The sequence below is a fragment of the Lithobates pipiens genome, unplaced genomic scaffold (genome assembly GCF_037356315.1).
Source record: "Lithobates pipiens isolate NorthernLeopardFrog02 unplaced genomic scaffold, aLitPip1_a1.2 Scaffold_22, whole genome shotgun sequence".
NCBI lineage: Eukaryota > Metazoa > Chordata > Amphibia > Anura > Ranidae > Lithobates > Lithobates pipiens.
In genome coordinates, this window is record NW_027507784.1 from 149948158 (window position 1) to 149964438 (window position 16281).

Genomic DNA, 16281 nt, shown 5'->3' on the forward strand with positions numbered 1-16281 from the left:
CCCACCCTCCCCCCTTCGCCAAAATAATGCTGGCGTTGAAATATACGCCTGTTCTCTGCCTTTTTTAAAAGAGCCATTTTGTAAACTTGTTGGCTATCCAGCCATACCTTCTGACTTTCGGGCGATGGAGCTTCTATGTATGATTTCTCCGCCAGAGTAACTTTATTTCTTGTAGCTAGCTCCTGTTCTCGGGCTTTCCTCTTAATTATTGCAATTTGCTGTATTAATGTGCCTCTGATATAGGCTTTTAGGGAGTCCCAGACTATTCCGGGTGGAGCTGTGCCCTTATTTATTTGAAGAAATTCCCTTATCTTATCCTGAGAGGGTCTTGAGCTGCCCATTAATTCCAACCAGCCAGGGTTTATCCTCCACTCCCCTAAACCTGTTCTAGCTCCCAAAGACACTATCATGGACAGGGGGGAATGATCTGAGATCCCCCTTGCCCCGTATTCTATATCCTGTACTACCTCCGCCGCCTCTTTATTCCCGAAAACCATATAGATTCTTGATAATGTGTAGTAGGTACTAGAAAAACAAGAATACTGCCTTTCCTAAGGATGTCGTATTCGCCACAGATCATTTAATCCTATTTCGGATAAAAAGCCCTGCAGGCGCCCTATTCTAACCCCATCTGGTTTAGGAAATCTGTCCAAGCACCTGTCCAATGTTTCGTTAAAGTCACCTAATACTATCCACGGAACACCTGGTTTGTCCAAGCAAAACGCCAGCAATTTATACATAACCTCCAACTTGAAGGGAGGGGGTATATAAATGTTGGCTAAGATATATTGCTGCCCGCCCAACAGACCATATAAAAAAACAAATCTCCCCTCCTCATCGATAGAGGACTCCTTAAACAGGAAATGCGTGCCCCTTCTAACCAAGACGCTCACTCCCCTAGAATATGATGTATGGAAGGAATGGTAGTATGTAGAATTTCCAGTTATTTAACAGTGGGGCTGTGCTAGGGGTTAAATGCGTCTCTTGGAGAAAAAGCAAGCCAGGACCCCCCCTCTCTGTTTCCAACATAACTGCTGCTCTCTTTTTTGGATCCCCCAACCCCCTCACATTCCATGAAATAATATGTACACTACCCATATGCGTTGATAATTGCTAAACCGGCCGGGGGAGGCGGGAGGGGGGGGAAGGGGACCCGTCCTCCCTCGACGGGCCCGCGCACCCCACCCTCCCCACCCTCCCCACCCCCCCCACCCGAACCTCCCATACCCGCAGTGCGTGCTCGAAGTGCCCCCCCATCCCTACTACCCTCCCACTCACCACCCCCCCAACCCTTCCCCCTACCCACAAACCCCAGATAGTGCCTTACCAATGAACTTATATATTGTAATTTGTGCAATTCACCTATTCGCATATTTCATAACCCCCCCCCCCCCCAATAAGTGTTCAAATCTTGTGCCGATCTCATAGAGAGGAAATCCATACGCCTCCCCTCTCAATAAATATACAAACTACATAACCACTTTCTCATCAAAAAAAAAAAAAACCCCTCCCCAAATAGTGCCTTACCAATAAACTTATATATTATAATTTGTGCAATGTAGGTTCGCATATTTCATAACCTCCCCCCCCCCCCCCCCCCGGTAAATGTTCAAATCTTGTGCCGGTCTCATAGAGAGGAAAGCTATATACCTCCCCTCCCATTACACATGCAAACTACTTTAACCATTTTCTCATCTATTTAATTTCTTCTTTTTTTACCCTTTCTTTTCCCCTCTTCTTTTCCTACTTTAGAAAAAAGAAAAAAAACAGGGGGGGGGGGGATACTCAATACTACCCCCCTAATACGTTCCTATTAAACATTTATAGTAAAATTTATACTGTATGATTCTATTCATTCCATAGCCCTTCCACCCCCCTCCTCGCTAATAAGTGACCCTTTAGTGACATAACACTCCTTAAATCTGTAACTTCCATTTATACATTCAATGTTACTGATTAGTAAAATTTTCCTCGTGCGAATATTGTGCAGGTCTCATTCCGGAAGAAAAAAAAAAGAAAAAAAAAAGGGGAGCGGAAACAAGGGGGGACAGGAGAAACCTCTCAAAAAACTAGTTTTCCAAACGTGATAATGCTAAGGAGAACTAGAGATATTTTTTATGTTCCTCCAGCCACTTTTCCACCTCATATGGAGCACCAAAAAAAAAAGGTTGAGCCCAGAGCAGTTATGCGTAACCAGGCAGGGTACAACAGTGCGTAGCTTAACTTATATTTTTGGAGAGTTTGCTTGAAGGGGATAAACTCAGCTCTCTGCTTCTGTAGGTCTGGTGAGAAATCTGGGTAAAACGATACCCTGGTCCCCTTATAGAAGATGTCCCTCAGTTCCCTAGTCCTACGCATCAAAATAGTGCGATCATTATAATTCACAAATTTCAGTATCAATGGCCTAGTGCGTTCCTCTGATGCCCGAGATCTTAAGGGGACTCTATGAGCCCTTTCTATGGCAAAAAGTGGAGTAAAAGGGGTGTCACCCAGAAGTTCTATAAACCAGTTTTCCAGAAAGTTTATAGGGTTAGGGCCCTCACTCCCCTCTGGAAGACCAATCAGGCGAACGTTATTCCTGCGATTTCTATTTTCCATTTCGTCTAGTTTTAATGCCTGCGTGGCTATTTGTTTCTATAGCCCGGTCATTTTTTGCTGTAATGGGAGGAGCTCATCCTCAACCGTGCTTAATCTTCCTTCTAGTACCGTGGTTCTTTCCATTGTATTGCTCAGTAATTGGCCCATAGAGTGTAATTCAGTTTTAATACTACTCAGCTGATTATCGAGACCACAAATAGAAACTTTGCATTCGTTAACTGCTTGCAGTATGTCGCGTAGTGTAGGTTCATCACTCCCTAACGTAGGGAGTTCCGCTAAAGCTGTTGTATTATGTGCTGTCTTGCTTACTGCCAGCACCGAGTCGTTCACCTTACTTCCAATGGGTGAACGAACTGGGTTTGGTGCTAATTGACTGGTACTTCTCCTATCCGGAGCGGCCCCCTGTGGCCTTGTTTGCCCTGCTGGCTGATGGAGTCCCCTTCTGGTAGGAGAGGTTGCATGGGCAAAGCGTTCAAGTTTTGCGGCTGCTACAGCAGATGCCTGGCTTGCTTTTTCTTTGGCGCCCCGAGTTTTTTGGTTCCCCTCGCTAAGCGATCCGTCCTCAGTGGCCCGTTTACTGAGCATGGTATAACGACCAGAGTTACCGTATTTGCCGGCGTATAAGACGACCTTTTACACTTAAAAAAACTGGCCGAAAATCGGGGGTCGTCTTATACGCCGGATCAGCCCCTCCGATGCCTGCTGAGGGTTCAGTAATACTGTATGTAGCTTCGGCTACATACAGTATATACCGCTGAGCCAATCCCAGCGAGCGATGTATTCAAATGAATACAGAGCCTGCTCGGATTGGAGTAACAACCTCTGCCAATCCGAGCAGGCTACTCTGTAGCCTGCTCGGATTGGCTTTGAGAGTCAGAGAGGCGCGGGCTGATGATGATACAGCCTCTGCCAATCCAAGCAGGCGTTGTATTCATTAATAGAATACATCGCTCGCCGTGATTCGTTCCAGCAAAAGCAGGAAGAAGGATATGGCGCCAACTCCTGCTCCAGCAAGAAGGACGGAATATCAAGCGTCGGAAGCCTTGGAAGGGGGTCGTCTTATACGGTAAGTACAAGAAAAAAATGCTTAAACAACAGTAAGATTAGGGGGTCGTCTTATATGCCCGGTCGTCTTATACACCGGCATATACGGTAATATATACTTAGCTAATAGTATTGCTGAAATATAGCAAAATGCCCCCCCCAGAAAAAAAGGAAAAAGATAAAAAAAAAAAAAAGGGGGGGGGGGAGTATGGCCAATGGGGAAAGAAGGGGCCTAACTTACTACCAGAAGGAGGGGGGGTGCACAATGGCAGCTCTATTTCCTTGCAATTGTCTTTTTGCGTGGTCCATATAGTTAGTTGCAAATCAATGCAGTGCAGTGCAGTTAATGTAATACAATGTCCTCAGTCCAGGAGCACAACAAGCTAACCATGCAAAGAAAAGGAAAATTTTCACCAGAGCTACCGATGAAGGGGAAGGAGGGGATGTTATATTAGCTGTTAAGAGCAGTGACCATGGACATTTCCCAACTCTCGCTCCCTACTCACACTTATCTTCTCCACAATTGTAATGTAGAGCTATGCAATTGCTTTGGCTCAATTCCTCAATCCAAGGGCACGACAAGCTGGTCATATAGGGGGGAGAGAAAGGGAGAGAATTTCCACCAGCTCCACCAAGGGGGTCAGGGCTGCTAAACCGCCCTGAGAGCCCCAGCCGCACTCGACCCTGCTTGCTGCTTCCTCCTGGCAAGTTATGTTTAATAAATAGCACAGCTGGTACAGTTCATTTAACATTTATGTTTACATTCCCCAGCTCTTGCACCCTCCTTTCTCCACTCTCCCCCACGTCTCTCTCTCGTGTTACCGTTAGCCTAGGCAGTTGCCTTAGGCTACTCAGAAGCTCCTCAGCTAGACCTCCGTTCACTAAGTCGTCTCCTTCAGTTTTCAAACAGCCCGTCCTGCTAGGTTGCTTGGTGAAGCTCGCGATATCCCGAGGCCGCTGCGTAGCTTCCCTCGGGTTCCTTCGGTTCCCTCCTTCTACCACACCGCTGTCAACCCGAACCAGGAACTCGCGATAGTACGGCCGCCCGCGAGATCTTCCTCAGCTGTCTCCAGCGTCACGAGCCACGCTCTCTCGGATTGGATAGTTTCCACAGGCTCAGTAGGAGAGAGGATGGGACCGCTGTGTTGGGCTCAGCGCATGGCTAGACGCCGCTTCCGTTTCCAGGCTAGTTTCTTTCCATCAAGGAGGAGCGAGGGGAGACAGGGACAGCGCGCCCGGCATTCACACTCACTCTCTCACTCCCGCATCTGGCCACGCCCGCATTATACCTTAATTGGTGCGCTGGAAAAGTCATTAACCTAACATGAGAACCGGCGCACTTTGAAGCGCAAAACGATAATAAATATGTAAACTGCAACTGTTGCTAGGGTAACTGCGTTTTTCTCATTGATAATAGCGCACACTAATTTTGAATTAATTTAGTCTCATTGGATGTGTCTTATTAGGCAATTAGTAGGTGTTCTCAGTTAATTAACCCTTTCAATGCTAATCTCATTCCTATCACTTCTAATATATCTTTGAAATGTGTTTTTTTTTCATTTTTTACTCAAATCTTTCAATACATTACAAAGAATAGAGAAGAGTTTATAAACCCAATAAATTACATTTTCAGATCTTTATCTTTAAAGGTGACCATACACTGCAATCAGTTAGATCTTAAATAAATTAGATTTCGTGCAAAAGCTTGTTTTATTTCCTATATTTTGAATTAAATGTTCAAGTGTGTGTTCCTATTACCTATTTTGCCTAAATATTGAGTTGTACAGAGATTGGCCAATCAGATTACATAGTGCATGACCATCTTAAGTGCCAAATTTGGAATGTAGATGTGCCATGATCCACTTGTATTTTCCAAACAATATTTCTTGAGCGTTATATAAGGCACATGAAAAACCACCTTTTTTTCAAGACATGCTAGAGTGATCAGGAATCTTCAAACTACGGCTCTCCAGCTGTTGGGGAACTACACATCCCATGAGGCATTGTAAAACTCTGACATTCACAGACATGACTAGGCATGATGAGAATTGTAGTTCCTGAACAACTGGAGGGCCATAGTTTGAAGACCCCTGTGCTAGACCATTATTATGCCTCCAGAATTGGGAGTGTGGCATCTACCCAACTTCTCTCTGCTGGTCGACACAAGAACCTATACAAGGGGGCACCATGGGACATATCTTCAAAAGAGTGCACAAGGAATGCGTTGAGCAGATGGATCCAGAGAGTTGACACAACCATCATCAAACTTGGTTTCAAAGAAATGTAGGTCGTCAGCAACATCAATGTTAAACTCATGTTGTACCATTATACCTCTTTTCATTTTATATTTTATCAGCGGGGGGGGGGGCGGGGTGGATTTGGAGCAAGGCAACATGGGGGGGGGGCTAGCTGAAACACTGTACTGGGTACCTGCTGAAGTATATTATGGCTTAATTCTTTTTTATTTTATTTTATATCATCCAGCTGAATTTCATCCTGTTCCTAAACACAGTACGGGTCCTTGCAACAAAAATTTGGGAGTCAAATGCTGTTGGTTATGATGCAAGGAAACAATACAGGTAGGACTATTTCATGATTATTGTATAAACAAATAAACATTACAGGGCATATTTATGAAGCAGTGAATCTGACATTCACCAAACACTAAGGCTCGGTTCACATTTGTACACGATGGGAATGCGTGCAAAATTGCAGATTTTCTAACATGCACAGAAACATGTTGCCTTTTAGGAGACCCATAGCAGTGCAATTAATTCTTAAAATTAGGGCACTTTCACACTGGTGGCCCCCGGGCGTCGGCGGTAAAAATGGCGCCGCTTTACCGTAATTTTTGCAGAGCTTTTCGGCCGCTAGCGGGGTGCTTTTAACCCCTGCTAATGGCCAAAAATAGTTAAAAGCACCCCCGCACAGTGCCACTGCAGCAGCGCTTTGCCAGCGATTTGGTGGCGCTACCCATTGACTTCAACGGTCTATAGACCGCTCCTACAGTGCCTCAATGATGCTGCTTGCAAGATTTTTTTTTAGCATCCTGCCAGCACACTCGGGCTTTCACACTGGAGTAAGAGGAGAGGCACTTTAGCCCTTGTACACACGGTCGGAGAATCTGTCGGAATGTGTCCTATCAGACCGTGTTGTCGGATAATCCGACTGTGTGTGGTATGCATCGGACTGATTCCGTCGGAATATCCGTCGGACCAAGTTTTCCAACATGTTGGAAATATTTTCCGACCAACTGGTCCGATCGGACATACTCCGATCATGTGTAGCCTACTCCGACGGACAAGTTGCCACGCATGCTCACATTCAAATTCCAACACAGAAGCGCTTGTAACTACTGTTCGTAAGCGATATAGCACATTCGTCACACTGCAATGTTAAAAATTCTTTCATCAAGCGCATTCTCTTGTTCTTTACAATGCTGCAAGAACGAACTTCTTTTGATGCTCATAGTCACACACACTTCTCCCGAACGTATTTCATTACTCTTTTTTAACCATTTCAGCAATACAATTTTAGTTTGCGTCACATCTACACAATTTTAGATTTGGTTTATTCTTTTTTGGATGCTTTTTTTTTTGGATTCCCTAAAAATCTCCTTTAAAGACAGTTTGCTCATTTATCCTTTTTTTGGGGGGTTTTTTGGTGTGTAAACTTACCACAACAACATTATTTTATTTTTGATATTTTGTTTTTCTTTTTTAATCTACAGGAGATTGTTTAGTGTTGTTAACCCTTGTTATTTATTTGACTTTTATTTTTTTAAATGTACCTGTCTGCTCACAAATAAACTGGCCTTTTGGAAGGAAAACACATACACAAGTATTTCTTCAAACAAAAAAAAAAAAATACCTTTATTTCGGTGTCAGTAACAGATAAAGAGGGAGGCAGCAATGTTGAAACTGGGGAGATTCGTGAAGCCTTTGGCCCCCAGGGCACACATCAGCTATTTAAACGCAAAAATTGGTGGCCTGAGGAATACATGTCTGAGGGAGAGAAGTCTGGTCCTGAAGTCCATGAAACCCAGAACAACAGCAGATGACATCTATGTTCCTAGGCTGTGGTACTACAACAGGCTGCATCTTCTGTCAGACCAGACTGAACCCAGGTCATCACTCTCTGGTCTTCCTTCCCCGCTTCCTTCCAGGTTGTGGCTGTGGTGCCGGAGGTGTGGCAGAAGGAGGAGGAGGAGCAGGGGCATGGGCCAAACCACACAAGTGTGTTGTTTGTGAAATTTGGCCCAACAGACCCTTGTTGAGGGTGTGGAGAATAACCTCCTCACACAAGATCTGTTGCCCCAGCTCCATTTTATCAAGCTTGCACGCAACCATGGCGGCAAAGGCCTCTTGGTAGGTGGGTTTTGCTTGGAGTGCCGCAGAAGCCTCACCAATCAGCCTCAGGGCCGACTCCTCAACATTCCCCCCCTTTCTCGCCCTTCTGTGTGGAAGGCGGAGGGGAGGGACCTGGCATTCAGTGAGGTTCCTTTGGCTGTCCACCGCCTGGCTGCCGCTTACCCCCGCCTCCTCCTGGCTGCCACTTTCCACAGCCACCTCCTGGCTGCTGCATTCCACACCCTCCTGGTCCTGGCTGAGTTCTTCCTGTGTATGAAAAAGGGACATAGTTTGATTTTTTGGTTCATCAAACACACACAATTTTCACATCAACACTGTTGCAAATTGTTAACCAATAGAAAAGACTATCATTCTGAGCCCAGCATTTTTCTTTCTTGTCCCAAAGGTTTTGGCCACTACTGTCTATTGATATGTGAAACACTTTCTAAAATCAGCAATTAGTGAGCAAATATCAAGTTAACATCATTCATTTTGACTCCACAAATATGTACAACAATACTATCCCTGGCTCAAGCTGAGCTCCCACAGTTCTTCCTTCAGCATCTTGGTCCTCTCACTCATATATGTACTCCTGAGGCTACCAATTTTCTTTTTTAAATATTTGACGTCTGCCCTGGGGACCACTGGCTTCACAAACTCAACCAGTTGCAACATTGCTGCCTGCCTCTTTTGTTTGTTACTATGGGTGTGTTGCTTGCCACAGGATGGGCATGTCTCTGTATTTATCGATGAACAGAGGGAAGAAGCTATGGTCATTGAAGCCGTCCATAATGTCTGCAAGACACAACACAAGACAAACCCTAATGTCAGTCTAAACTCCACTAATGCAGGCCTCAATCTAGAAGCAGTGTAGCCTAGTGATGTACCAAGTTCAAAATGTTACCTTTGTTTGCACGTTCGTCGCGTCAGCTTCTCCCTCTGTTCACTGTTCGTACGGACGACACACGCGTGTTGCGTTTTATAATAATACAGTGCGCATGCGTGAAACTCCGCCCGCCCCTGACGTTCTTTCCAGACTATTCCCCGCCCCTTCGCTTCCAGCGCAGTGGGGAGAGCACATGGCGGAGAGAACACAGGTGCGCACTAATAATAGTTCCACTAACGAGGAGGAGGGTGAGGAAAGCCCGGAGCCTGAAACGTCCCGATCCAGGAAGACAAGATTTAAGGCCTCAAATATGTCTTTTGGAGAGATGTTGGAGCTGGTCGACATATTGAACAGGACCGACTATGATGGGAAGTATGGACCTTACCTAAACTCAAATATCAGAAAGGCCAAGATCATGAATAAAGTTGTGAAGAGTCTTCATAAGAATTTTGGGGTACACCGATCCATGGATCAACTGAGAAAACGCTGGTCAGACCTGAAACTGAGGGAGCACGAGCAGTACAAAAGGATCAAGCGTGTTCTTGACAAAAGTAAGTAGTTGTCGTGTGTTCATATGATTATTATTGCTTGCATACTGCTCCATGTGCTTTGATTTCATGTTGTGCATTTTAAAATGGCCACTTTCAAGTTCATGGTTTCATTCGTTCGTAGGAAACATCTTTCTTCCGGTAAGTATTCCAGCTGAACACAGTGTCCCCAATAATGTTATGACCTTGAAGCTCGGCCAAAATAAACAATTGGACAAAACTTCCAAACAATGTTTCATATTGTTAATTCTGCCCTCTGTATGCTAATTCTTTATTTTTTTCTATTCTCATAGAGGAGAGAAGACTCGGCAAGTATGAGGACACCAGGGACCACACCCCTCCCGAAGAAGGCCAACTTCCAAAAGCAGAAACAGAGGAGCAGGAGGAGGAGGAGGAAGGAGAGATTGTGGAGGTTGGGCAAATTGTCACCACAACAGGTGAGTGTCGGAGAACACAGCTTCCGGTAAGCTCATCAATGTATGTCACCATATTTTTATTACATGGTGTCTTTTTTTTTTGCTTTGTTTTGTAGGTGATGTGGAAGAAGATTCCCGTTTTACCAGTGAAAGTGCCCAGATCCAGATTGGGGAGATAATGGGGTGCAATCGGGATTTGGAAAATATCCTGCAAAACATCAATGATGTTAAAAATAAAATGAAGAACATCATTGATGTTTTGGGGAGAGTGTGAAACACCAAAAACTAGATAGGGTTTTATTTTTGCTATTTTAAAAACAAAATGTTGTATTTCTCGAAATTACAAATTTGGAAGATGCACAGAGTGTGTAAACATGCGCTATCTCCCTTCATGGGGGATTAATGTACGTGTTTTTTGTAAAGTGTCTGAGATTAAGGGGTTGCAGCGCCAAAGCATGTACAGTGATCCCCCATGATGGGAGATAGCACATGTTGACACACTGTGTGCATCTTCCAAATTTGTTTTTTTCAGGGGTGACACCCCATGTGATGAAGGCAATATCAGCCCAGTTTGTACATACTTATGCCTGATATTGTCTTCACTTTTCAAACTTGAACTTTGTAAGTTCCTGTGTTCTGTATTTTACGGTTTGATACATGCCTGTTTACCCAAAAACACCAAGTAAACCAAATTTTGATTAAACTCTGTTTTTGAAACACACAATTTCTTGGTTTGTTGTAAAAACCTTTTCGAAACGCACACGTGAATGTGCTTGGATTAAAAAGTTTAATTATCAGCAATGTGTGGCTTCCTTTTTCATTGCACCAAAAATGTATTTGGAGTAAAATTTAAGTTTGTGCTGAGAAGGAGTGTGATTTACTAAAGGCAACTCCTCTTTGCACTCCAAGTGCAGTTTCATGTGTACTTTTGCAGTGCACTTGTAGTGCATAGTGGATGTGCCTTTAGTAAAAAACACCCACAGTGAGGTGTAAATTTTGACAATCATGCCATTTTCCTGCCATGGTGCAGAAAATGAGCACGATTTTGGTCAGTAATGCACTACATACATTAGTTCCAAAAACAAGGTGTGTGTGTAGCAGACCCACAACATAATAACATTATCTGAAGAAGAGACTGTCCCCTCATCTCGCTCTGAACTTGGGTTTGCACTGTTGGTGAAAAAGGCACAACTTGAAAAAACCTAATTATACCTAGGAGACACCTAAAACCAAGCCAAGCAGTAAATGAAGGAGTTTCAGATAAAAATGTATTCATAAAATGCCGCTCAGACATTGTCTAACATATCAATGGCCCCCCTACCCACAAAGTAGTCCATGTATTGTGTTCTAACCTCACGGGCGCTTTGGGGGGGGGGAGGGGGCAAGCCAAGATGAGCATGTTCAAGGCCTGTGAGGTTATCTTCATTTTCCAGCAAATCTGCTTCTTGTTGGCCAACTGAGACCGAATAGTTCACAGAAACTTTTTTCATAAAATTGTGCAGAACACAGCACGCCAGCACTATGTGATTCAGTTTGTATTCCGCCATGTGAATAGGCGTAAGAAAAAGGCGGAACCGGCTGGCCAGTATACCAAAAGTGTTCTCCACCACTCTTCGGGCTCTGGACAGGCGGAAATTAAAAATCCTCTGCTCTAGGGTGAGGGTCCTCATCAGGAAAGGCCGCATCAGATAGTTCGCCAGGGCAAACGCCTCATCCGCGACAAAGACGAACGGGAGTCCTTCCTGATTCTCCTCTGGGGTGGCAAGCCCAGACTGCCACTCTGGAGATGCCAGTAGAACTCCGTCCATGCAAACACTCCACCATCCGACATCCGTCCATTTTGCCCCACGTCCACATTCAAAAAGTCATATGTCACAGACACCACCGCCAACATCACGATACTATGAAACCCCTTATAATTATAATAGTACGACCCCAAGTTGGGTGGTGGGACAATGCGGACGTGCTTCCCATCTATTGCTCCTCCACAATTGGGAAAGTCTCAACGACTGGCAAAGTGGGAGGCCACAGTCTTCCATTTCTTCCATTCCTGTGGCGTTGAAGGTCACTGTGGAGTGAAACAAGAACAAAAATTAGTAATTTGACAAATCAACATTGCAAGCAGATTAGACACCAACATTTTTGGTCAAAATTAGTCAAACATTTTGGGAAACAAGTATTTAAAGCCTAAAGTCTAATGTTCCCTTATGAGAGTCATCACCCCCCCAATCCTCCCCCACCCCCCATATCCCCCATCTGATAGGCCCTTGCTAAAAAATGAGGGGGGGATGTTTAGGACAGGTAACCCTCTCCACTTGATTGAGAGCTGAATGGCTAAATAATGTGTGCTACTTTGGGAAGCCCTTCCTTAGTTACACTATTGGCAGCCCACCGGACAGGTAAGAAATGTCATAATACCAAAAAGAAAACAAAATGGAAGCACTTTTCGACATTCTGCTATTACATATCCAGATAATTAATACGTTAAAAAATCAAATAGCATTTGAAAGTATTGAGGCAGGCCCTTGCACTACATGCTTAGGTGAATTCATCCATAAATGTGAGCATCAAAAAGGTAGGTATAGTGTGTATTGGGTTTGGTAAAGTCATCAGATAGAGGATTGCTATCAACTGAGCTAGCAGTTGGGGGAGGGGGTTCCTAATGAGTTTGGCACAACCCCAAAAAAAAATTCACTCTGCATGAATTGAAGCACACACATCACATTTGTAGACATTTTAGGGGGTATTTAGGCGAAAGCAATACTATGGAGCTGACAAAAGACATTGGTAAGTGACTAGACTATAGTTTTATGGGCCAAGAAGAGCATGGTGGGGAAGTTAGTGAGGCAAATATGCATGAGGACAAAGGGGCAGAGCATATGAATTAGAGCATATTGCAATGATGGTAATTAGGGAATGAGGAAAGAAATGCAAGACATTAGCGAGCATGAAATACATAGAATGTGATGTTAAAGGATAAAACTTACCTTCATATAGTCCTTCTGCAGGACCTGAATGATGGCAGAACAGGTCTCTGGAATAATGGAATAATGGGGGGAGATGCCTGTAGAGAACTTGAAGTCCTGAAGGCTTCTCCCAGTCGCCAAGTAGCGCAACGTGGCGATGAGCCTCTGCTCCGGAGTGATGGCTTGCCGCATGTAGGTATCCTGCCTGGTGATATAAGGGGTCAGCACATCACACACATCACATTTGTAGACATTTTAGGGGGTATTTCGGCGAAAGCAATACTATGGAGCTGACAAAAGACATTGGTAAGTGACTAGACTATAGTTTTATGGGCCAAGAAGAGCATGGTGGGGAAGTTAGTGAGGCAAATATGCATGAGGACAAAGGGGCAGAGCATATGAATTAGAGCATATTGCAATGATGGTAATTAGGGAATGAGGAAAGAAATGCAAGACATTAGCGAGCATGAAATACATAGAATGTGATGTTAAAGGATAAAACTTACCTTCATATAGTCCTTCTGCAGGACCTGAATGATGGCAGAACAGGTCTCTGGAATAATGGAATAATTGGGGGAGATGCCTGTAGAGAACTTGAAGTCCTGAAGGCTTCTCCCAGTCGCCAAGTAGCGCAACGTGGCGATGAGCCTCTGCTCCGGAGTGATGGCTTGCCGCATGTAGGTATCCTGCCTGGTGATATAAGGGGTCAGCAAAGCCAGCAGACGGTGAAAAACGGGGTCCGTCATCCGGAGATAATTCCTGAAATCATCAGGATTATTCTCGCGGATCTCACGGAGCAAAGGCATGTGCGAGAACTGGTCACGCTGGCGCAACCAATTCTTGGTCCACAAACGCCTCCCCTCCCTGTTCATGGACCGGGCTTGTGTCAAAGTAACAACTCCAACATGAAGCCCCTGCACAGCACAAACTCTACGACGAGTACGTAGAGGAAACATGGTTTGAAAACGGTCGGCTCGTCAGAACGGACACCAGAAAGCACCGATAAACAGCAAGGCCTGAAAGAACAGACCTGAATAGCAAAAGCAAGCAGACAATGAAAAATGCCTTTCAAAGCATACTATAGCAAGATATAGTCCACAATGATCAACAAATACTTACTGACTGCACGCACTGATTATCAGATACGCAAAGACAAGCACAAACCTAAGAGCAGTAGCGATCTGAATCACAAATCTGAAAAGCGCAAATCGTCTCTCACCAAACTTCTACTAACACGCGATAGACACGAGATCAGTAGAAGGAGCCCAAAGGGTGCCGGACGTGGTGCTAAACTTCCCTTTTCTAGTCCCGCCGTACACGGCTTACGTCACCGCGTTCTTGGCAACCGCAAAATCCGACAACTGGGTCCGACCTTGTGTATGCAACAGTTTCGGACACAATCCGTTGGACAAAATCCGTCGGACAAAATCCGACGGATTTGGTTGGCAGAATGTCCGACCGTGTGTACGGGGGCTTACAGGCACTTTGCACTATTTTTAGCACTATAGCTCCTGTTAAATGCCTCAGTGTGAAAGCAGCCTTAATGGCAACCCCATTTATATGCTAACACGTGTTTTTGTGTGCCAAAACACTGTACTGAACTACTGCAATATGCGTTTTGGTACAGTAAGATTTTGAAAAAGGGTCAGGGACTTCTTTTCCTAGTTTCTTGTGCATCGGGCAGCCCACTAAAATGACTACGCAAGCAAGTGAATCTTCTTGGTGCAGAAGTGACTACCTCGCCACGAGTGAATGTTAAGTGAACGTCACACTGACTGCTTTATAAATATTTTATATTGTCAAGCTATTTTCGATTCAACACTTTGTTCAACAAAAAATATGCTTCTTTGACTTTCTAAATGTAGTACAGCATTTATTCTGCTCAATAAACATGTATGTAAACATAAAAATGTAAGGCTGCAGCCGCACAAGGAAGCAGTAGGCAATGCCAATGTTTATTTCTCTTCTACAATATCCTTCTAATTAAGGTAGAATTCTCAGCATCAAACAGGGTTTTTTTTCTTTTGCCAACCCCAACTTCAAAAAAAAAATTAGTTACCTGTATTTGCATGCAAGATAAAGATGTCAATAACCCTTTTATGATTGAGTAACATTAATATTTAATTGCCCAGGCCAAATTTGGTGGCATTGATACAATGTATGATTTATTTGCTTACCTAAACATGTTTTACATTGTTTATTAGGGCCCAAAATATATTATAAGCTGACAAATTAGCAAAAATGTAAAAAAATTAATATTTCATTTCAACAGCCTATAAGCCTATAATACATACTGTATAAATATATATATATATATATATATATATATATATATATATATATATATATATATATATATATATATGATAAACATGGAAATCGGTTCCCACTCATTGTATCTGACACTGTAATAGAACTAGCTATAAACATAGGTGCCGACTGTTAGTCATGAAATAGAACATTTATGAATGCATCCCTAGCACAGGACATTGTGCTATGTAATATTTACATTTATGTTGTGGGTTGAAAGGGTTCAAAAGATGACAAACAAATATGTGCCTATAATGGATAAATAAAATGGTGGTCTTAAATTACTTTTAGATTCGATTTAGATTTAATTTGATTTAAAGTGTTTATTCAGCAGAGTTTTGATTGGAAGTGTACACAAATGTAATGGTTTCCAGGTTTACAAGATCCAATGCATTTATGAAACTCAGATGAGGCTGTAGGAAATATTGAATGGATGATTTGGAACATTTTTGGTATACTTAAGTAGGTAAAAGCTGCACACATAGTTTGCAATCTCATTCTATAACATTTAGTAGATTTACCAACAATTATGGTCTGCCTGGTGGTTATAAATAAAATGGATGGCTTAGGTACATCCTTACAATTCATACTTGTTAGTAAGTATAAAGGAGATTGCACAGTGATTGTATGATCAGACAGTGGGACGGCCCTACCATAGGTAGAGGGGGCGGAAAATGGGCGCATTGCCTGAGGACCTGAGGCTTCATCTCTCTAGTGTACAGTGTCATCCTTGTTCTGCATCACTGCTGTCACTCAATGTCCTGGTGGATTCCTGGCTGGCCGAGACTCACTTCAAGTTGTTTACCAGTAATTATTGGCTCCCTGCCCAAACTGGTGCTAGCCATGGCCTGCTTGGCATCTAGCAACCAGTGACGTCACAAGGAGAGAGAGACCCCAGCATTCAGAGCGGTAGGGAATTGATCTTCTTCCAACTCTGCTAGCTCCACCCACTTCCTTCCTGTATTTTCTCTGAAGGCATGCAGCTGAAACATCATGAGGAACTGACTGCAGTGCACAGAGGGAGAGAGAGCTGGAACAAAACCTTTAAAGAGTTTAGGTAAAAAAGGCAAATCAAAGCACTTACAAACAGCTGAGATATCAGGCTTAAGATCATCAGTCAGATCTCTGCCAGCAGCCTCGTTCTGTGCTGAACTGTGAGCACCT

At 43.7% G+C, this 16281-nt stretch overlaps 1 protein-coding gene across 1 annotated transcript in view; it reads left to right on the forward strand.

Moving 5' to 3' along the window:
* LOC143925695 (parathyroid hormone 2 receptor-like) overlaps positions 1–16281 on the forward strand; it is a 187910-nt gene that overhangs the window by 112534 nt on the left and 59095 nt on the right. The window contains exon 4 of the mRNA XM_077450157.1: positions 6127–6221. Coding sequence (XP_077306283.1) covers positions 6127–6221 — 95 coding nt within the window. The remainder of the gene's footprint in view (positions 1–6126; positions 6222–16281) is intronic.